At 43.2% G+C, this 24,668-nt stretch overlaps 1 protein-coding gene across 4 annotated transcripts in view; it reads left to right on the top strand.

Moving 5' to 3' along the window:
• LOC310789718 (LIM and calponin homology domains-containing protein 1-like) overlaps positions 1-24,668 on the top strand; it is a 52,158-nt gene that overhangs the window by 4,744 nt on the left and 22,746 nt on the right. For all 4 annotated transcript variants that reach the window (XM_083651381.1, XM_083651380.1, XM_083651379.1 and 1 more), the window contains exons 3-6: positions 11,972-12,236; positions 22,080-22,206; positions 22,654-22,811; positions 23,477-23,966. In XM_083651381.1, coding sequence (XP_083507507.1) covers positions 11,972-12,236; positions 22,080-22,206; positions 22,654-22,811; positions 23,477-23,966 — 1,040 coding nt within the window. The remainder of the gene's footprint in view (positions 1-11,971; positions 12,237-22,079; positions 22,207-22,653; positions 22,812-23,476; positions 23,967-24,668) is intronic.

Genomic DNA, 24,668 nt, shown 5'->3' with positions numbered 1-24,668 from the left:
TCCATATCTATTCTAGGATTTAACCCACATCCAATACCAATATGAACTGACAAGGGGGAACGGGGAACAACTTCCTTTTGGAGCCAGCCTCAAGTGGCCATTCGAGGAACTACAGTTTTTATCACTTCTCCATAGGCTTCATCTGTCCAAGCCCGAGCTTGCCGCCTGGGTCCATATCAGAATTGTAAAAAAGAGAAAAAAGGTTTCATGCACCTTTTGGAAAAACAAAATGAGGAAACATAGGTCTGTGTCACACGTAAGGGAAAAAATAATCCGGAGCCTTTGAGAGAACTGAACCCTACCTGCTCACTCGTCACTCTGGATAGGAGCATCAGATAAGTGCCTAAAAATAGACATGGAAATGTAGTGGTAATTGATTGTACTGATATTAAAATGTCTGACTCTGTTGAGCCGCGCCTCCACCCCTCCTCTCTCTCTCTCTCTCTCTTTCTCTCAGCCATACAAACAATAGAGACAGGTTACCTTGTAAAAGCAAACCTGAAGGGCAAACACTACAGATTCCACAAGGTATTAGATCACTGAGATCACATTGAGGAGCCCATGTCTTAACCTTTCCTTTCTCTTTCCCTCTCTCAATTCCAAAGGCAATGTGATCTCCATTGGGAAATTCCCCAGTTTTCTCCAAGGGCACAACTTTGAAAGAAGTAGTTCTAGGAATGCATTCGAAAGACTCAGAAATGACAGGAAAGTACAGGAATAATGCTGTGTGCACTTCATTGCACTATATAGAAGCCATATTACCATGTTTACAGCTCAAACATTATTTAGTACCGATTCGATCTTTAAAGCCATATTGATATGCCGCGTTCGATTATAAGTGGGATGTGGCAAGTTGCCAGTTGCTACTAGCAAAAATCAAATAAAACGCCACGATAACTCGGAGTTCCTACCCACAAACTTTGGTATGATTTCTCAACCCCCAGTAGCTCCCACCGCGTCATTTGACGTCATTTCAAGATGGCCACGCATGTTGTTTATGGTGAGAAACATCAAACTTTGATCAGATTGAATGAAACGCGTCATTTTGCGTCATGTTACTTGCTACTTCCCAGTGCAATCTCGAACGCAAATAGGTCAGATATGACGCGTACAGAAAACCACTATGCAACACAATCAATGACAGCCAAGATATTTTGATAGACTAGCACCATGTAGGAAGTAGTTTGAGAAGGAATAAGTAACATGTAGCATTTTTTTTTTATAAAAAAATATATATATATATATATATATATTTTTTTTTTACCTGAAAACTTTTCGCGGACCCCCTGGCAAAGTGCCACGGACCCCCATTTGAGAACCACTGCCTTAAACAACCCCACATCAAAAAATCACAACTATCCCTTAAATACCCCCCCACCTCCTCCACCCCATTTTTCAGGCAGCCTATCTATTCCTCTTTTTCTCCCTCCTCTCCTTCCCTGACTGCCCCCATGTCTCCCCAAAATTGCATATTGCAGCAGAACATTTGCATTTTATTGTACAGTAATTTGATCTATTTCTGCATCCATCTATTTATGTATCTGTATTTGTGCCTGCGTCTCATGGTGACTGCAGGGACTTCCAGCTCTGCTGTTGACATCCGTACAAAAGTGTCTCTGTGTTGAGTGTTTGGGCCTGTTGCCCTGGGATACGGCTCTGTGACGGCCCTCTTCAAGTGTGGCACGGGATGAGTGACAGCAGTGGAGAGAGAGAGAGAGAGAGAGAGAGAGAGATGAAGCCACTTGACATAGAATGAGAGAGATAGAAAGAGAAATAGGTGGGTTTGACAGTGATTTGCTTGACTGATTTGTTGATGACGACTGAAACTGTCATCTTCAAGTGGGAGTGATGAGAGTTTCGGTTTTAGTTTCAGTTTAAGGTCAAAGGCGCATGGTTTAGAAAGGCTAACTCAAGTGGCAGGTATTTTGATTTTAGTATTATTATTATTATTATTATTATTATTATTAATATTATTAATATTATTATTATTGACAGCTGTGCAGAAACGTCCCTTCTTGACTTTCCTAGAAGCACTCTCTTTAGAAACTAGTGCTTTTAGATTTTCAAAATCACAAGGAAACTGGGGTATGATTGATTTAACCCCAATTTCACCATTTTCACAAACTGTTTCCATGGAGACGAACTCTGATGCTCCATGCACCAGACTGATTCTCAGGATTTGCATAGCAGTTTATACATGTACCGGTAGGTTTAGCTTCCGTCTTCCTATTCACAAATTATGAAAATAGCTTTATGAAAACAGCAAAAATGTATTGGTTTTCTAGATAGATTTGGTTATCAGATCAGACTTTATTTATTCAGGGGAGTCTCACTGAGAGCAACTCTCTTTTTGAGGAGCGCCCTGTTCACATTCACACACACATTCATACCTGAGCTGCCCAGTACAACTGCAGTCTGATCTGCTGGCCATTGAGCAGCTCCACTGGAGCAGTTGGGGTTAAGGGCCTTGCTCAACGGCACCTAAGTGGTGGTGGTAATGAGGGAGGGGCTAAGGGGTTAAAGTCAGCTGTGTCGTTAACATCATGAAAACAGCACTGATGAGGTGCTGCGATGAAGCGCTCCCCTGCGTCCTGCCAGTGTTTTTCTGCCAAAAAAAGAAGCTATGTGGACACACCCCCTTAAAGGAACACTCAACAACTGATTTGCAATGCTTCAATGAGTTATTTTGTACATAATCTCACACATATCCGAAAACTGTCAACAGTTTTGTAGACATTCATTTAGTTTGACAATTAAGGCGCTGACAGGGTTCTGCGCAGCCTCGACTTGGAGCCTTGCCAGCGAGACTGTGCATACTCCAACGTAACTCTGCGCATTGGCTGCGGTACACGTCCAAAACACTAGGTGGCTTGTGGTACACTCATGTCCATTACATGTGACGCTATCGTGTTGTTTACCAAGAACTTGCAATCATGTCGGTGGGGGGACATTTTATTGTCCCTCCATTTCAAAACTCATTCCGGTGAGCCTGCAGAAGGCTTTGCTAGATGAGGGACAAGCACTGTTAAATGAGGAAATTGCATTTCCTCATTCCTCACAACAAGTACATCCAATCACAGCTCTCGTGCTGGTCACGTCACGTCCACGTTGACGCTGCGGAGTCACATTTTCCAGGAGCTGCACGTCCCCTCCGCCGAGCTGCGCCAATAGGACGGCCAGCTGCCGCGACCCCCACGGCGCAGTCAGCGCCGGCGATTTCGCGTGAGCATAAAACCAGTTTTATTGAGAGTTGATGACCCTGAATTCGATAAGGGTCATCTAAACAGCATTCTAGCTGCATTTTCCAAATTTGGCCTTTTTCAGAATTTAGCATTTTCCAATTAGGACGTGGGATATTCCAGTATCATTCTGGTTTTAGGAGGATTATTTGATCACGTATACAGCGCATTCAGAATATGCGTCTCAATCAGGGTTTTTACCGCAGTTTGCCATGCATCTTGCCTGTTTGCGGTCAGCTGATGTGTGCTAGAAGCTCTAGAAGTGGCGATATAATCATATAATCCATCATCTCTGGCATGCGAAAAGAAAAGCCCACATTTCTGATCGGGAGGAGATGAGAAACATGCCTAACCAGTGAAAGAGAGCGTGGCGCCCATTTAAGTCCAAAATGCTTGCGAGGTAAAAAAAAAAAAAAAAAAAAAAAAAAAAAAGTCCTACGCTACTTTTAATATGAAAAACGTTGATATCCGATTTTTGGATTATTTTCAGCAGCAAGCCCCTGAAATGGACCAGATAATACTGGTAAGAATAGAGTCAGGGCTGCTCTGTTTATTCTCAACAGAAAAACTCCTGTTGCTAATACCTGCATCTCACTCTCTCCCCCCCTCTCTGACATGTCAGCGAGGGCGAGCTACGGCTGCATGTAAATGGGAATATTAGTGGATTATTCATTTAGTGGGAATATTGTCTTTTTCCGAATATGGGCAAAAACCGGAATATTGTGTTCAGCATGTAAACATAGTCAAACATGCACAAATGACATCACTGGTCCACAACTTAATTCAAATCAACTCCCAATAACTGTTAAACTAATGTTTGCAAAAAAGGAGTGTTCCTTTAAGGTAAAATAGTTACATATTGGGGCTATACACAGTCTATCCTTTCTCTCTCTCTCTCTCTCTCTCTCACACACACACACACACACACACACACACACACACAGACACGCCCCCCCCTCTCTCCACACACACACACACACACACACACACACACACACACACACACACACACACACACACACACACACACACACACACACACACAGAGCTAGACAGACGGATGATCTGAAGACAAGAAAATCACAGATACTAAAACTAACAGACAGACAACATAACACACACAACGATCTGTGATTGCACATCCTTCCCCTCAGATACTCATATGTATCTGTTTTCGTAGTCTACAATATAACTCCAGTATCAGCTTTCTCTCTTTTCTTTTTCTTTTCAAGTCAAACAGTTTTATAAACTGCGAACAGATGTTAAGCTGTTAAGTCAAAAATGGCTTCGAAACTACACTTTGGAGGCATATGAGCACTTTTATAATGCCAAGCTGACCATACATACTGTCATAGAGAGCTGTTGATTGCCACACAGTATTTCAATTTGACCTCTTAAATTGTAACGAAAGGCCTGTAAAAGCAGACGACGCTCGTCACACAGCGTGCTGGGAGCTGTGAGTGGGAAAACACGGAGCGACTCCAGGCATCCTGTCTGGCTCGACTCTGTTTTTGTTTTGAGGGAAGTGTGAAGGAAGAGGCCGTCTCCAAGCCAAGCCGCTGTCTCCAAGCAGAGGCAAACTGCCCCAAAACGCAGCTGGATGTTGATGTTTGCCTCCCAGATCGGAGAGGGAGGGGGGGGGGGGGACACTTCAACACTGTTAAAAACCATTGTTATATAGGTCAGTGTTTGGTGGTGTCTTTTTCTTATTCCTGCAGATAATTGGCCGTCGTGTTGAGATGTTTCCAAAACAATAGCAGACAATATTTCAGCTACACATGACAGTAATCATCAGGTTTTGGTGTCAGTCAGGCTTCTATCTCACCCCACTGTTTCACACAAGGTTCAACCATCATACAGACGTGGAAATTAAAACGGAGAGAGAGACCTCCATCAACAGCTGCCTCAATAGACCAGAATGCAATGCAGCTACACTATGATGCATTTCCTGCTCTCTTGCTGTCACCATAGATATTATAATATGACTGCTAATAACATTTGTGAGTGCTCGCGCGTACAGTATCATAATAAACTGACGGTGGATCAGATCCAGGAGGCCCACACAGGGGAAGCACGGACAGGATAACAGTCCAGTGATCAGCCAATCACGGGGAGCTTTATTACACCCAGAACAAGAGGATTAATTTATTAATGCACGCGCACGCACGCACGCACGCATGTACACACACACACACACACATACATACACGCACACACACATACACACACACACACACACACACACACACACACACACACACACACACACACATACTGTACATACATGCACACACACATGCACACACACATACACACACACACACACACACACACACACACACATACACACACACACACACACACACACACACACACACACACAGGACTCAGCCAGGTTTTCTTTGACACGACCTTTAGACAAGGCCCGTTCTCTATTCAGCTCAGTAGACTCACTTTGCCCTGACAATAATTAGAGGACAGGAGAAGAGTTTAATTCAATCTCTGAAAGAAATTCAATATTGGCAATGTTCTTTTGTTTGGGCCAGTGTTGATAAATGAAGCGCTTTGTGCTTCTGCTGCTGCTGCTGCAGAACAGCCTATTCTCCTGCTCCCTCTCTGTGTTTTGCAGGGCAACGCCCATACAGTCATTATAGGCCATTTGAAAGGATAAAGTGAATGATGTCATAAGGATGCTTTTTATTTCAAGAGGAAATTTAAAAAAACTGTTGCCTTGAAGTTCAGCATTCAATAATTAAAATAAATATAGCTCTAGTCTGTAAAAGTTTTACCACATTGTTAACCAAGAAGCAAAGGCTATGTTACAGTACACGCGCCTTTGTCCTCATTTCCGAATTGTGTTACTGTTGCCTCAGGTCGCGGGTTCAGACCCTGCTCCGTCCCAGGTCCTTTCTGTGTGGAATTTGCATGTTCTCCCCGTGTTTGTGTGGGTTTCCTCTCACCATCAAAGACATGTATGTTAGGGGTAATACTCCTATCAGTGGCCCTGGCTAAGGCCTCGTTCACACCATACGCCGAAGCCTACGCAGCGCTATGGCAGTTTCATTTTGGCATCTTTGTTAACAGCCGTTCACACCGGCCGCACGCCACGCCACGCTGAAGCTATGCTGCAGCGATAGTTTGGGCTTCTGTTCTATTTTCCGAGCGTGCAGCGCGCTGCACCTGAGCTGCCAGGCATGAAGTCAATGCAAGTTGTGAACGGGGGGAGGGGCGAGTCGAGCGAGGCGCTGAGGAAAAGAGAGTGCTTCTGGTGTGACCGGTTTAGCGTGGCACTCAGCTTCTGTTAAGCGCTGCTTGTGAATAGCGCCTGGTGTGAACCGAGGGTAAGGCACTGGCAACCGAACTGGAGTTGGTTCCCAGGTTGCCCACTGCTCCAAGTTCTGGGAAGGTTCCTTGTAGAGGATGGGTCAACCGCTCCAAGGGACAGCAGTTGAGAATTAGCCGTCTGGCTAACACTGGTACGTTTAGAGCAATGCTCATTAATGCGCATTTGACACACATGCACAGGGTAACAATCACAAGACGTCACATCTGTTTTTGTTTCGAACAGATTTCAGTGACAGTTTGTTTCCTTGAGTTTTGACTTAATATAGGCGTCTTTCCAAACACCAATCAGGTCGGCTATTTGGCTTTCCTTCCGTTGTTGTGTCTCATTGTCCTCCATGCTAACACTGGCTTAGCCAAGCACAACGTGGACATGGATATGGACATGTGGTCCATATCCGATTTAAAAAATATGATGCTTATTTTAAAAATGTATCCGAATTGGGACTGCTACAGTGTGAACAGAGCCTATTACCTCTTGTCCTTTAGAAAGCTTTGTTATGGGTGGTCCTGGTGGTTCAGTGGGCTGTGGGGCATGATATGTAAGCGTAACGTTGTGGGTTTGAATAAGGTCCAGGACTTTTTTCACATGTTATCCCCCCCATCCTTCCTGTCTCTCTCTCTTCTTTCAATCATTTTGTAAGAGTTGGTGTCACTATTTTGAAAGGATGGACATTTCATTTGGGTCTGGATTTGTAGCGTTTTAGTTATTGGAAAACATACTTAACTGCAGTTCTAAGGCCTCATACACTTTCTGTAGCATGACTGCTGGTTGACTATGATTGGCATAAATAGATTTCTCTGAAGCTCTATTACAGTATGGCATTGAACCATGGTGAAGGTTCCCTCGTGCTTCACTGTTGCCATGTGTAGCGAGCAGCAGATCACCTTGTAAAGTCATATGTTCTTCTTTAAATATGGATAGATGCTAAGAGTCACTCATGTTTCCAATTGATGGTTTAAAACTCTGTAATTGAACCACTCAGTGTTTTCAAGGGCAGATACCTCAAGGCCTCTTTTGGGCCTTGATCTGTCAATCTTTCAGACTAGTGGGGCTCAAAACAGCACCTATAGGTCGCTTCCGGAAAGAAGCGCCAAAATTGGCACAAATACTCCTTGTGGAGTGTTATTTTGATAAAAGTAACTGGCCACGCAGAAATTTTATTTTTTTCCAAGATGGCCGCCATTTCCAGCCTGAAAACACTATTTTGGGGGCAACTTTGGGTAGAATTTTCCAATATGAATGATCTTGTTATCAAACCATACATTTATGACCACAGAGAAGCCAGATTTATTCCATGAAAATTTCAAAATGGCTGCCATTTTAAAGATGGCTGCCATTTCTGCCATTTTTACCATAGGATTTCACTGTCCAGGGCGATTTTGATGATTCTGGTTTCAAATGACAGGTTTTTAACTATGGAAATATCAAAATTATACATCAGAAATGATTTGTATATCTCCTTTTGCCATTTACTCTGCATACATTTTCAAAGTAATCTGAAAATATGCATAAACAACAGTATTTTAGAGATTTAGTATTTTAGAGTAAATGGTAAAAGGAGATATACAAATGATTTCTGATGTATAATTTTGAAATTTCCATAGTTAAAAACCTGTCATTTGACACCAGAATCATCAAAATCGCCCTGGACAGTGAAATCCTATGGTAAAAATAGCAGAAATAGCAGCCATCTTTAACACATTGAGTGCCACAGCGCTTCAGTAAAATTGTCTGGAGCCTGTGCCAGATTCACTTCCATTCAGTTGAAAACAGCTATAGCATTTTTTCTATTAGGGCTATATTGACAGGGCTGGACTTTAATGAAACATTGGACACTCCTGCTTCTTCCAAAGAAGAAATTTTGTTTCTAGACAGTTCCATTATGAAATTACAGCCTCTGAAAGAAGAGCACTTTCAAGGGTTTTCTGCATTTTCTTTTTACTTTTCAAGATATAGTCACTTTTATGAATACTTTTTGCACTCTAATTTCGAGCACATTCACTGACTCTGGCTGGTGTTTTCTGATGTGGTGGCGTGGTGTGGTTCTGTGCAGCCTGCGTGCCCCCCCCCCCCTCCACCTCTGAGCTGCGGGCTCCTCCCCACACGCACACAGTCTGTTTTCTGACTCCGTTTTTGCCCGGATCCCAGCGCAACAAGGAAATGCCAAACGCGACTGAACGAAAAGGTTTGGCCGTTCGGCTTCGGGTGCTGGCTTTCTGGCAGGGAATCGTGTGGAGAAACTATATGCAGACAGTTAGATAGAAGCAGAAGAGCTCAGTTGTGGGCGCGGAAGCAGCCAACTGTCAGCTGCAGACAGAGCAATCTATACGGCTCTGGCTGCAGCATGCATCGGTTTCCCCTTTGATCACGTCTTTCCCTGCTTTCTCCTGCACAAAGTAAAGGATCTGAGGTGTGTGGCGCAGCTCCCGTGTAGATGTTTAAGGTGGCGCCGTGTGATCCCTTGAAGGGATTCATGCTCACTGGCTAGGTACGACCTTAAACAGCAGAATTATGGAATAATATGAATTATGATTTTAGGACGTCCACAGATGTCCTTGGCACTCCTCGTTACTTTTTTTTAGGACGTCCACAGACGTCCTTGGCACTCAATGTGTTAAAATGGCAGCCATTTTGAAATTTTCATGGAATAAATCTGGCTTCTCTGTGGTCATAAATGTATGGTTTGATAACAAGATCATTCATATTGGACAATTCTACCCAAAGTTGCCCCCAAAATAGTGTTTTCAGGCTGGAAATGGCGGCCATCTTAGAAAAAAATAAAATTTCTGCGTGGCCAATTACTTTTATCAAAATAACAGTCCACAAGGAGTATTTGTGCCAATTTTGGCGCTTCTTTCCGGAAGCGACCTAAAGGTGCTGTTTTGAGCCCCACTAATGGTAAAAATAGCTGAAATGGCAGCCATCTTTGAAATGGCAGCCATTTAGAAATTTACATGGAACAAATCTGGCTTCTCTGTGGTCATAAATGTATGGTTTGATAACAAGATCATTCGTATTGGACAATTCTACCCAAAGTTGCCCCCAAAATAGTTTTTTTGGGGCGGGAAATGGCGGCCATCTTGGAAAGATCGAGATTTCTGCGTGGCCAGTTACTTTTATCAAAATAACAATCCACAAGGAGTATTTGTGCAAATTTTGGCGCTTCTTTCCGGAAGCGACCTATTTTACATTGAAAGTGCATTTTTTGAGCCCCACTAAGACCACATAAAGCAAAGAAGTCTGTTTTTTTATAGGTCCAAAATTTGAGGCTTGTTTCCACTGACGGCAGTGGCTGCAGCCTTCATATCTGCTCAGAACTAAAGGGACGTTTGACAGTTTAGATCTGGTTAAAATTGTGGATCTGTCCTGGAAAATATCCTTTATAACCAATTAGTTGCTTTGGGAACTGCAAACTGGGTTTCAGGGAAAATTTAAATATTGAATTTAATTGAGTATATTTGGCATACAGTACTGTAGACATATGAAAATACCCAGACACATACAGTACATGTAATCAGAGAATATTACATGAAAGTATTGGAAATACCCATTTAATATGTTACTATGTTGAACACAAATGATAAATAATGGGCACCAGTAGGTGAAATTGCACAAATAAAATACAATTGCAACCAATAACAGTAAGCAATTCTTTAACATACATACAAGCATGTAGAGCCATGACCAAGGACACAAATTGAAAACATTTATTTATGTGTTTATTTATTTATTTATTAAACCTAACAAAAAAGCATCTGACAAAATGACCAAAAGATATACCGGTACTTGTTTCTCTTTGGAGTTTATATTCACTTTTCCTATGATAGATGCACTCATAAATCCATAGGTCAGACGTTGAGTGCCCAAGAATGCAAGTGGAGGTGAACTCCAGTAGCACATGTGTTGAACATCTTACAGAGGAATTCTTTAAACCAGGTATCCATTACCTATTTTTGCAGATATTGAATCACGGAACACACTTATGAAAAACAGTCAAATGAAGGCAGAAGTGTTTAGTATGCTAAAAGGTACATCGCTGGAATTGTCACTGCTTTCCCTTGAATGCACATTTGAAATGGATGCTCATTTCTCTCTCTTGAGACTCTCACAACAACATCGTGCGGAGGAATTTAAGACTGCAAATGGGGAAAGTCCTTGAGCGATGCACTTCTGCAAAGCCAGGTGTTCCCGCTGACATTAAAGAGCTGGCATTGTGTTGGAAATGGGATAAATACGCAGCAGCATCCTAAGTGGATTCTTCCCAAACAGTAGTCTAGAATTTAGTCATTACGAGCCGTACAATAGAAACACGACTGTGATTTATGCTACCTTCCATAAAAACAGGCCGTCAACCTGCTCACGCTTTGAGTTATGTTCACCCGAGCTGTCGGAATGCACCGCAGACAACACAATCATGCACTTCACTTTAACACCACTGGGGACGTTCAGATTCAAAGTGATACTTTTATACAGAGATTGGGACTCTCTCCAACTTTGTCTGTCTCTCTGTCTGTCTGTTTGTTTCTGGACACCTGTGTTCTGCTAGGTGGAAACTGAAAAGACGGCATTGTGTTTTAGAAAGGTCATGGCAGTAATTGTGTCGACATGGCAGTTAGGCTATTGATAGTATTCGGTTACATGTAGATCACACGGCCATCTTGGTAGGGAAATAACAGGTGATTGTAATCAATTAACAGGTGATTACAATCAAATGACCCAGACAGCCAATGAGCTGTGTGTATTGTAGCGCCATATTGGTAGGAAAATGCGTGTGACATCATGGGAATACCATGAATGTATTGCTGTATAACTGTACAACTGCTGTATTGAAGCCTCTTAGAAGTCTCTCTACTCTGGATAAAACAGTGAGTCAGCAGGTCAATGGCTCGCTCTGGGACATTTAAAGTATAACAATGGCCATTTTAATCCCAGATGGGATTTATTATTACTCAGAAGTTCTGAGTGATAATCAACCTATTTATGTTTTATTAGTCAGAAGGTATTAAAACATAAATAGCTACATCACAGTGTTGCCAGTTGGCAACATACATTTGATTGTTTAAAAAAACTATTTTTGTTGCAGTGGTGAATGTCTTTCCAGAGAGTGGTTAAGTGGAGGTGAAATTGGCATATTGCGTTCTTTTTTCTCTCGAGTGGCCGATGACATCAGTGATGACATCACAATTGTTCAAGTGACATCACTGATGACATCACAATTCATTATTTTATGACATCACTGATGATGTCACAAATCGTGACTAACACCACCCGCCCACCTTAGGCAATTTTAATGATTGATTGATGATGATGATGATGATAGTTGTCTTTATAGTTTTCATTCTAAATGTGAATGGGCCTTCACTCCCACCTCTGCTCTTCCCAACAGGCCGTGGCAGCGACTCCGAGTGCGACGCCCCCTCCAACAGGAAGCAGCCAGACGTCCGTAAGGATGACATGTTGGCACGGCGGACCTCGGTCAGCGAGCCGCGGGCCGCCCTGCCTTTCAACCAGTACCTGCCCAACAAGAGCAACCAGAGCGGCTACGTGCCCACGCCGCTACGCAAGAAGAAGAGCCAAGACAAGGAGGAGGGGGGTGGACGCAAGAGCTGGAGTACCGCCACTTCGCCAATAGGGGGAGACAGACCTTTCAGGTGAGTGCTGTCACCTGAAAAGAGCAAGTCTGATGAGAAATTAGGAAGTCTCATTTTGTCTATCATTCCAGTGCTCTTTCATTGACCTCATGCTATTTCCTAAATGACCCAGAAATAAGGAACATACATTGGCAAACTTTTGAAGATGATTGGGTTATTTAAAAATTAAAATACAACAGAAAGACATTTAGATTGATAACATTTCTACATTTAGGCAGAACAAACAGCAAACAAGTGGTTCCAACTCAATTTCTCAAATCAAATTTAACTGAAAATCTCCCAAGGCTTAGAGGTATAAACATGAAACCGTGAACTACTTTGCGAGCCAAAATAGTTTTTTCTTTCCCTGGACAAACTTCTGCATAGGAGGCACGGAAGCTGAATGAGTCTTTTAATTTGTCAATTTAGTGAGAGCATAATTTGACACTAACTGAACAATTTATTATAGTGACCTTTATTGTGAATAACAACTGTAGGCAGTCCATTAAATAGGCCATCATTCTGTTCACAAAACCTAAGAGCATATTTCTCTCTTATTACAACGTAGACAAAACAATCCTCTTGCTTTGTTTGTTTTTTCGCCTACAGGTGTTTGCATAAAGGAATCGTCTGTTTTTCATCCATTTCTGTGTGTGAAGTGTTTTTCTTACATTTTAAAATCATTTCCAATCAGGCCACTTCCTACACGATGTAATTCCCGCATATAGACCACAGGAATAACAAGGTCCCGGTTTAAGAAGAGAAATTGAAAAACAAAGAATTGCATGTAGCAAGACATTAAGGTACTCACAACCCTTCAAAAAGCAATACTATATAGTATTATTTTGTTTCAGTGTTGTGCTATTCAATCATTTCGTCGGACTAGGTGTCACTTGTTTGAAATAGTGCACATCTGGAATCAAAGTCCTCAGCTGTTGATTATTTTTCTGCTGTCCAGCACTGTACAGTTAGGAGTGGCTGATGGAGGCCAGATGTGCGTTTACATTGGCCGAGACTCTGGTCGGAGGGGGAAACCTGTGCGTGAAATCTGCTGCGTAGACACGAACGAGAGCGAGATGAAAGTCTGAAGGCCTTACATACTGTAATGGCATTTATTGGTTTGGCATGTCACTGTGCTGAGAGCTCCAGAGACACCAGTAGCATTACCACTACACCACCGTACCTCCCCACACCAGTATCATTTTGTTGATGTTGATGATACTACACCAGTATCATTTTGTTGAGGAATTCATCATCGATGGCTCTCTCACTGTCAAAGTTTCCGATTTCTGCTTGCTAAGTGACTTCCTTTCTCAGGGATCAGATCAGATCAGATCAGATCAGATCAGTGGTAATATTAGTAGTACTGTAGTAGCAGAGTAGGTGCCGCGAATGTATAGGTGAGTAATAATAAGGTTCAACTGATATGGGTATTTGAAGGCCGTTACCAATGTTTTTGGATTAAATCTATTCATAATTGATATTTTGTGCCAATATTCAAGATCTTTAATTTACCATTTTCACGGCAAGAAATGACAGGTATTCAGTGCCCCCTAACCTGACGCTGCCAGTCCAGAGGATTTGTTTTGACAGAACCAGGCACTTTTCAAAAAACTACTTGACAGGTGATTGGATAAACCATCTGTCTATCATATCTATCACGGGCTCGCTTCTCGCTGTCGTCACACCTAAAGCCCGCCCGTAACTGCCTCTGGATGCTGATTGGTGCAAAGCACTGGTGGTTCAGATTCAAACCAATAGATTGGAGCGTAGCACTATGGATTTGTCATGTGATCAGGATCTCACACGAATCCAGCTGCCTTGCAAGGTTGAGTGCTTGTTGGTCTGCCTTTCATTTCCTTTCATATTTACTGGTATCCATCCATCATATTGAGCCGTGTGACATTGAAATACATAAGTATAATTTCATTATTTATTTTGTTTTGTTTTTTATCCTCCTCCATCTCATTCTCCATACTTTTCTGTTTCCCTTCCTGCCTCCTTTACCTTGTGTGTTTCCTCCTTCCTTATTTTGGTTTTGTAACATGCAACTTGTTCCCCATGTCTTGCGACTGTCATCTTATGGTTATGTTTGTTTCTTTTGCGTGCGTTGGGATGACTCCTTCCTTCCCAGTCCAAATGAGGCCCCTAGTTTAGAAGCCTCGCCCCCGAGTGCATCCCCGACCCCACCCCCTGAAACCCAGGCCCAGACTCAGCAGGAGGAGGAAGGGGAGCGGACTCCTTCCACACCCTACTCGGAAGTCCTTGAGGCGGGCTTGAGGAGGAGCAGCCTCCCCCAGGCCCACGCACAGCACCCCAGGGAGACTGTAGCTTGCCTGACCGTCACCTCCACCTCTGAACAAAGGTCTTCACCACCTTACACATTTTCATAGTCATAGATTCTGATTTGTTGTTTTCCCCAAATCCAACCAAGTGGAAAAGCAGTTCTTCCCCTGTAGAGATTTTTTGATTTTGCCTTTATTGATTCAAATAAGCTGACTTGTTTTTGCTCTTGCTCTGCTGTAGTAGAGTGGGAGTCTGATATTGTTTCTGAATTTTTGCAGAGTTGGCCTGAATAAGCTTGGGCCATTTGAGCTATAGTGCTTTATTGTAGCTGATCTTTTGTTTATGTTTGTTTTGTTTCATTTCATTTCACGGCACTTTGTCACTGTTGTTGTTATGTGATAGGGTCAGTTCAAGTGATATACAAATCCACTTATTATTATTAACACAACTATTCTGGTTCATGAAGTCAGGCCTGTTTTCTCCCCACTTCAACTCATCCATCCTCAACTCCATATCTCCTGACTTTAGAAATGCTAAACTGTATGAGTTGCCTTTGACATTTTCGCCCACGTGATGAAGTAACTCGACAAAGTGTCATCCCCGTTCCTTTCACAGCCACTGTTTCCCTCCGGCCCTTTTCCTTGTTGGCACTGTCACTGTCCAGATCACGGTTTCCATTACTCTTAAACTGCCATTCTTTTCCAGAGGAACTCACAATGACTGATCACGTCGTCAGTGTCTTGCTTAAGGACACATAGCTGTTGATGGATGAATTACCTGTGGGGATTGGACCTGTGGTTTTTTGGATACAGAGTTGTGCAGTACAGAGTCTGGTAACATGGTGGCGATAATGAGCAGTCGAGACCCAATGCTATTGTATGTCTCATAGCTCAAAAGTGCAGGATGATGGTCCAATTTAATGTTTCTCAAAAGACGTCTGTGTTGATTTAAAAAAATATATTTTTATTAACAATTGTCTCATAACAGGTAACTGGTGTTATTTCACAATCCAGTCCAGTCTCTGTTACCTCTCAAGCAGAAATTTTATGTGCAGTCCTGTTGGAGGAATATTAGGGTTTGCAGCTTTTTCTTGCACAAACGTTACAGTGTCGAAAAGCTTGGCTTGTCAGTGTTTCGAGGGAGTGAAGAGATTTCTCAGTCGAAGTCTGGGCTCCAAGGACATTCAGAGGAGGTCTTCCAGGATGTTTCTAAGAGGCTTTGATATCAGCTCCTGCTTCACTTGGTAACAGCTTGAATCTCTCCGGGAGAAAACTCAGGCCAGACTTGGGGCACTTTTAGTCTTCGCCAGGAGTTAACACTCTTGGAGGATGTATCACATCAACAAGGATATACATTATCACAATAATGTGTGCTGTCCCAGACTGGATTACATGACAATGACACACTTTTTTTAAGAGCACACTGTTGCTGAGATGGTTGTAGACGGTTGTTTATGTCTGTCTGCTGTGTGTGTGTGTTTGTATGGAAGTAGGGAAGAGCTGACAAGTGCAATGCAACATTAGGCCTGTAGTTGTATTTTTGCCTATATTTGTAAAGTTTGTTATGCTGGGTGAAACATACATTTGCACTGATCTATTCTACATTAATAAAACAATTAGTAATTGATAAATCGAAATTAAATAAGTAAATAAGAAAAATATTTTTTAAATGTGGACCAAGATTGCCAGTGCAGTGATTCAAACACAAACGAGTGTTTCCTCCAATAATGTCACATTAGACCTTCCCCTCTCAGACTGTTGCCATACTGTACTGCAACAAACGCTGGGAACAAAGCTGTACAAACACACAAATAATAACGCACACATGCATGCACACAAACGTGCATGAGTGGGTGTGTACACACACACACACACACGCACACACACACACACACACACACAGGGAATGCAAACATGCGACCCACCCTCAGGATGTAAGGAAATGAGGCCTTGTTCCTCCGCTGACCCTGAGTCTGCAGCTGGACCGGCTCTCCCTCCTCCCTGCCAGCCAGCCAGCCAGCCAGCCAGCCAGCCACTCTGGGACTTTACAGTCTGATAAGCAGCCTCCCAGAAAGCAGCTGTTTATCACAGGATGACAAACAACATTCAATGACATTTGCCCTGGCTTTGTGATTCAAATGTGTTTTTTGCAACCAGTCGGCTCTGGGGGGGGATTTGTGACCATGCTATGCTATTTTCTCTCAGATTTATATCTTCAGAGTCTACAGTTAGGCTCCTGCAGAGGAATGCAGTCTGATGATATGGGATGATAACCTGCCAACGAGACGCTTTTAGTTGACTTTTTGGCCTGACATGACATGGGATGATAACTTCGCCAATTCTCTCAGCAGTACTCCAGCTCGCTCGTGCTCGGAGGAAATCTTCCTTCGGCCGCCGACCTTGTCGACGTGCGCCACGCCGACGAGCCCCGTCGACACGTCCAGGAAGCTGCCGCCGCCGCCATTGCCTGTGATGGACAGGGAGGAGGCGGGCCCGAGGAAGAGAGTCCTCCTGTTAGTGGCAGACCCGGGCCGAGACGACATGTGGGCCCGGCGGACCCTGGGCCTGACCTCGCCCAAACTCGGCACCGCCCCGAGCCCCACTTCCCTCCTTCCTGTGCCCACGAGCCCACGGAAGGCGAGGGCGCTGAGCGAAAGCCACGAGCCGCAAAGACCGCCTTCTTGGCTGGACGACGATCCTCCGGCAACGTGAGCCCCCCTCTCGTCCAGCAAATGTTATGAATTTCCATGTTGAACTAGAACTGCATCCTACGTTTAACCCCGAGCGACCTACAACTCCCATGATCCTTCTGAATACTCTCTCTCAGCATGCGACCCTTGACCCCAGGCGGCAATGCTCCCATTTGGATGACATCCCGACTGCAGCTACCTGAAGATTGCATGACGATTGTTGTTTATGTACATGAGAATGCATGAAACTCTGAAAGATATAATCCTGATATTTCTTTCCCATTTCCTTTCATTCTGTTTTTAGTTGCTGTTCTTTAACAATTCGGAGATGACAGAAGTCCAAAGAATGTGGTCTTTGATTAACTATGCATGACCCATAGGTGGCGACCTTTGGCCCTTTCAGCAGGCCCAGAGGAGAAATAACTCCCAACTAAATCTCACTTGAATTTGAACGCATTTGAAGTAGGATTCTGCTTGTTTTTGTGCTAAATACATTTGGCAGTGCTTGCATGCATGTACGCATCTTTAAATACATGCCAGCCATTGTTAAGCCATTGTTAAGCATCCCATGTATGCCAGTATGACAACAGAAGAAATGGTGACCTTTGCTTTAAAGGGATACACCACTTTTTCGGGAGTTTAGCTCATTTGCCACATCCCCCCCACATAGCCAAGATACACCATGCCTTACCGGCACTGTCCGCACAGTTTACAGTGAGCTACAGTCATGAAGTTAGTTAGGATCGCCATAGAATGGAGGGTAATGGTACAGCTGTTAAAAATCCGCCAAAACACACATCTCACGGTGCCAAAATACATGTTGTGCTTCGGGTACTCACCACATGATGAAATATTAATCCAAAATGCACATAATCTGTCTTTTTGGAAGGAAACGAAGTTGGTGGCTTTGTTTGGAAAGGAGTGCCGGCTACCTCTTTTCCTTCCAAAAAGACCGATTATGTGCATTTTGGATTCATATTTCATTGTGTGGTGAGTGAGTACCTGAAGCACAACATGTATTTTGGCACCGTGAGATGTGTGTTTTGGCAGATGTTTAACAGCTGTACCATTACCCTCCATTCTATGGCGATACTAACTAACTTCATGACTGTAGCTCACTGTAAACTGTGCGGACAGTGACGGTAAAGGCATGGTGTATCTTGGTAATGTGGGGGCGATGTGGCAAATGAGCTAAACTCCCGAAAAAGTGGAGTGTCCCTTTAAAACACAATCTCTCTGGTCTTGATTTAGTGAGGCTTCTTTTCATTGAGTCTCCTCTCTCTCTTGTGGCAGCTTGTAAAGTAAACCACAGGCCACACGTTCTCTCTCACACCCCTCCCAACATCACAGAGCAGCTTCGTAAAAAAAGACTGTGTGTGAAGACCTCTGTGGTTGAGGCCAAAACTTATGGTGGTCACAGACATCCTTGATGTTGCTTTTATACTATCAATAAAAGATGCATGTTTTTTTTTATTAATAGTTTAGTGTCAGCTGTGTGCCAAGATCATTGCCATATGAATATATTACACACTAGCAGGGCCTTTTGGATTGCAGTGCTGTATTGAACTTGTTTTCTGTTCTGGATGTGTTGTGGATAAGACTGCCCCCTTGTGACCGGTTTGTAGTTCAGCATTCAGCACAAGAACTGACAAATACATCTGTGTGGTGTGCATACACTGCAAAAACTGACAAACTTGTTATGTTATTTGATCTTATTTCCAGACATACCAAACTGATGTTAAGATTTTATTTATTTATTTATTTATTTATGTATGTATGTATGTATGTATGTATGTATGTATGTATGTATGTATGTACTTATTTATTTATTTACGTATTTATTTATTTTTTTATTTTTTTATTGTAGAATCTTACTGCACTGGCCGATAATTTAACCGGTTTCAGCAAATTTGACTTTTTATTTTATTTTAGATTTTCTCAGGATAATGTCATGTGTTTACTTGGTAGGACATGAAATTGTCCTGGAGAAAGTTTCTTGTTTGAAGATTTTCTTCACTCTTTTATGATGATTTCTTGAAAGAACATGTATGTAAGTGAAATGTATCGAAACCAACAAGATTGTCAGCCTGTGCAGTGAGACAATTTGACTGAAAGTATCACATAATAAGCTTCATAGGTCTGGAAACAAGATAAAATCACTGGACAGCTTGTCATTTTTTGCAGTGTAGACACAAAACAAGGCATACATGTATAAAACCTATCTTCATCAAGTGCATTATCCGTACATATTCCGTCTCATGAATCTTTCATAAATTAACCCATTGTGAGCTGTGAGATGTGCCATATCTCAGTGTCTTGATGGTCACATGTGTCGATGATGTGTTTCTGGGTTGAGTGTCCCTGTGTTCATGTGTGATTGTGCTCTCTCTCCATGCTCTCTGGCTCCTGTAGATTCAGCCGCGCTGCTAGTGTGTCAGACGAGCCACCGTAAGTCGTCCTTTTTACCCCCTCGGACTCAGTGACGCCTGCTGGCCCAGCGCTGCACTGCACTGCACAACAAGTCTTTCCCAACAAGTCGTTTTAATCACGCATTGAGTCTTACAATTGCATTTCTCTTGATACAAGTGAGAAAATCACAGGTAATTTCACTCAATTTCAAAACAGTCTTACTTCTTTCGAGAATATCTTCAAAGTAGTTGGGGTAATACTGTAGGATGTGTGCAAATATGGGTTTTTGAAAGCTGATACTGATATTTTTTGGTTTGAAGCTGCCAATGGCCGATATTTTTTTAATATTTTAGTGTTCATATTTTATTCATACATCTTTAAATTTGACTGTCTAATGTTCAGTGTTTTCCTCAAAACTTTAGTCAAATGAAAAGCTCAAATTAATTAATAATGTGCAGGGAAAATAAAAGAAGAAGATTTGACAGGTGTGTATGTTTGTATGTAATTCAGGTCAGAGGAGCGTCCATCATCTCTGAGGTGGACGAGATGATTATTTAAGTCAAATATTGCTCCAACACTTGTTTCAAGATCATCTGATTTGATTCAGAGGCAACTTTTTAAAACAAGTTAATTTGCATTGGAAACAACAGCAACACATCTCTCCCAATTGGCCGCTTGTTTTTAAGAGAATGTGATTTTAAGACCCGATAATGACTTGTTGAGATGGACATTTTTGGTACTGTGCTCTAACAATGTCAATGGTAACCGCTAGTCCTTACTGGTCACTCATTAGATCTGAGACCAAAGATAATAATGTATATAGAATAAACTGGACATGCTCACTCCAGTCCATTGCTCTCAGATGTATTCAGAGTGTCTGCAGTAGCGGCTAGGAAAGGACCGCCACTGCTAAACTAGGCTGCTGCAGCTTCACCTCAGAGCTTCTCCTGGCTGCATGTCTCTCTCTCACAGAGCATCACCCCCTCCACTCCCACACAGAAACACGAGACTTTTCCTGTAGCAGGAGAGAGGGTTTGCACTCAGAGATGACTGAAATGAAATCTTTTTTAATTTAAAAGCATAGGCGTCTCAGTCCTTGGCTTTGATGACATCTGTACCTTTATCGATCGCTGTAAATTCAAACTTTTGAACATAATTATGCATTAGCATTAGTCATCTCTTAAACTCAGATTTACAAAAGCCTTTTAAAGGTGCAAAAACGTTGTAGTGCTGACTGTGAACATTGGAAAAGTTTTTGTACTCGCTAAAGGTTTTAGTATTATCTGGGTCTCTTCCTGCTACAATCTCCTTTGGTCCACCTACAGATCAATGGCTGCCATAAAACGTTTGACAATGTTGTCATGGAAATTATCATTGTTTTCATGTGTGGACAGTTCATCCGACTCATCAAACAAATACTAATTTTCATTCACGGTAATTCAGTGTTCTATGGCAGCCATGACTGTGATATATTTGAATGGGAATGCTCATTCTACCCATTCTAGTTCTGTGAGAAGCAGCCAGTATACAGGTACCAGCATGCTCCTAACCACCAGGCTGCACTTCACTATACTCACCTCTGTAACCTCAGTGTGGATTCTCCAACCTTACTGACGATGAAGGATGGAAAAGACCAGTCTAGGCTTTGTGATCCAGCCTTGTGCCTTTATTTAGAGTGTAGTGTTTTTGCATGACGCACACGCACACACACAGATCACACACACACACACACACACACACACACACACACACACACACACACACACACACACACACACAGATCCCCCGAAGCTCTTATCTGTATGGGATACATTTTATTTTGGTATCTCTACTGTTCTATTGTTTGTAGGTTATTTACAGTCACGTTTTCTTGCCATGATGGATTGAGCACTTCCTCACACTACTTGTGCACAAGGCCTTTCTGGCCTTTCTTCCCATTTTCTTTTGCAGAAGCACAATCGATGTGTTGGCCTCGCAGGAAGCATGATCCTATTTCTTCTTTTTCTGACAATGACTAACTGACTTTTTTATGGATAACAACTTAAAGCGATGCCTTCTAACTGTGTGTATAGTTTGTTTTGCTGTGGCTCATGTGAGCTGACTGATCATTGCTGTTGAGTCTTGGAAAAAGTCAAAAAGTGTTTTTGTTTTCTCCTTAGCTGTGTGTTGGAGACTAAAGTAAAGTGCATAAAAACATACATGCATGCATACATACATGCATGCATACATACGTATGTACGTACGTATGTATGTACATACATACATACATACATACATACATACATACATACATACATACATACATACATACATACATGTATAGGAAGGAATCTACATACCATCATGCATTGGGGCATTCTGGCAATGATGTTTTATTTGATGATTTTATTCCCCATTGTCTTTCTGTTCCCCTCTCTTTTTCTCTCTCTGTCTCTTTCTCTCCCTCCCTCTGTTCTCTTCGGCTGTCTCTCGCCCTATAGGAGTGTGAGTATGATCGACATGCGTGGCGAGGAGGAGGCCATCTTGCAGCCTCACAGTCAGGTGCGTCATGAGCTGATGCACAACCAGTACAACATGCTGAAGGAGGACGAGGACCACTGGCAGGACGTGAGTGTCCCCCTCCCCCCATCCCCCCCATTTTTGCTATTTTTTTATCGGTTGTTTTGGTTTTTGTTGTTCGATACGCTTGCGTGTTTAGTAATAATAGTTTTTTTTCTCTTTTCTTTTTTCCCACTGTGAATGACTGCAGTCATTTTAGAGTCAATGTACTGAAGCACAAACCGCAGTGATATTTTGCTGCCCCAGTTAAAAAACTTTGGGAAAAAGAATGAGTTTTCTGGGGTCACAGCAGTGCTTTACGTCTCAGCCCTCTGCTTCGCTTTCATTTGGCGCTGAAACACTTACAATCTGTCTTTGTCTGTGTGTGTGTGTGTGTGTGTGTGTGTGTGTGTGTGTGCGTGCGTGCGTGCGTGCGTGCGTGCGTGCGTGCGTGCGTGCGTGCGTGCGTGCGTGCGCGTGCATGTGTGTGTGCGCCTACGTGCATGCGTGTGTCAGGACCTGGCCCGGTGGAAGAATCGGAGGAGGAGCGTGTCTCAGGACCTGATCAAGAAAGAGGAGGAGAGGAAGACGATGGAGCTGTTGTTGTCAGGAGACAGCTGTCACTCGCAGAGGAGGAAAAGCATCAAGACCTACAGAGAGATCGTGCAGGATAAGTAGGTCAAACGTGTTGTTCTGTGCTTCTTCTTCCTCTGCAGAAGTGTGCTGTACCGCTGTGGTTCTCAACCTGGGGTCAGGAGACCACCAGGGGTCCTCAGGTTCCAGGGGCATCCCCAGCAAACGGATGGATTGTTCAACTTCAACATTGTTTCATTTCTTTTTCCTTGCATTTTCTATTGACACAGTTAGGGTTTCTGTAGTAAAGTAAAAGTCCTTTAAAGGACTTTTACTTTGAGATTGGGTGAGAGCAAAATTATTATCTATCTTTAGGAATGCTCTGCAGATGCAGGAGAGAGTCCAACCAAGATACATCTTAGAAGAGAGAGAGAGAGAGCCATAGATCATGTATTGAACAGAGTCAATAATGATCAATGACCAATCAATAAGCAATCAATCAATAATTTTCCTCTCACAATTGTTTTCTGTTTCGCTTCTGCTATTGATACTTGCACTAAGTCCTCATTTGTAATCTGATTACTCACTATGGCTATTGAAATAAATCTTGGTGGCTATCACTGCTCATGCTAATTACCCAGTTATTTTTTTCTTCTATTGATTCCACACTTTAGACAATGTTGTACAGATCAACCTGTCATATATCAGTTGCTTCAGATTTCACCCAGCTGTTTTGGCTTTTTCCCTCCCTCCCTCTCTCCAACAGGGAGCGGCGCGAGGAGGATCTGCGGGTGGCGTACAGGACTGCCCGAAACCCAGAGGAGGCATCCCACATCCTCCAGCGTTACGCCCAGCGCTTCTCCATCAGCGACGCCGTTCTGGAGCGGCTACAGCTGCCCAAGATCCTGGACCGCAGCCTATCCTTCGACCCCGATTCCCCCTTCCCCCTCTCCCTCTCCCTGTCCCTCTCCGCCTCCCCGACGACCCCGGAGCCGTGCGACATGGACCCCAACGGGCCCATGAGGTACCTGCGCCAGCAGTCCGCCCCGGCACCCAAGTTCACGTCCACAGTGGAGGCGCGAGTCGAGGAGTTTCCCAGAGACGCGTCGTCCTCCTCGCACCACCGGCCCCAGATCCGCTCCCGCTCTTCCGAGCCGGCCATCTCCCGCACCCTGTCGCCCAAACCGGTGCCTTTGCTGACGCCCAAGCCTTACGTCCAGAACAGGCCCGCAGCGGCCGGACCCTGGCCCAACAAGGTGAGCTCAGTACTGCCTGTCTTTACTTCAACAGAGGGGCGGTGATGGTAGCGCATTATACTTCTGTGTTGATGAGAATTGGTGATCTACCTGTATCCAGTTAACGTCTGCTGATAGTGAAGACAACGTGGATTAGATTGACAAGAGCTGAGGAGGAATGCAAATAACACATTTCATTTGTATATGACGTCTCTTCACTAAATATAAATATTACCAGATTTTGTGGTGAAAGATATCCCAGAACATGAATTTCAGGGAATGTAAACACGACTAGTTCTTCTGTTCTTACTACTGTTCTTACTGTTATTACTACTTACTTGTTATTACTTAACAAAGCATGACACTGCTATCTAGTGTTTTGTTGATCTACTGTATGAATGTACGCACAGAATCACCAATCATAAACCATACCAACCACCTATAAACCATAGAGACAATGCGGAGCGCGTCATCATTCAGAAGAACCCACGCCCAAAACGGGGGGAAACAAAAACTCCCCCCCAATCCTGGCGTTCTCCTCTGTCGCGTGCATGGTCGTGTGTTGCACACAGAGATCATATATACGGAAGATGAACACTCACAGCTAGATCCACATTTCTCTTCTCGCCAATTCTCAATGGCTTCCTTGTTTTGCTCGGGAGTACAAAAAAACTTTAATTGGTGATTTTTTACATTTGTTGTCTGCGCAGCCCACCACACAAC

Source organism: Poromitra crassiceps (genome assembly GCF_964638095.1).
Source record: "Poromitra crassiceps genome assembly, chromosome: 15".
NCBI classification, from domain to species: domain Eukaryota; kingdom Metazoa; phylum Chordata; class Actinopteri; order Beryciformes; family Melamphaidae; genus Poromitra; species Poromitra crassiceps.
This window is presented reverse-complemented; position numbering and strand designations above follow the sequence as displayed.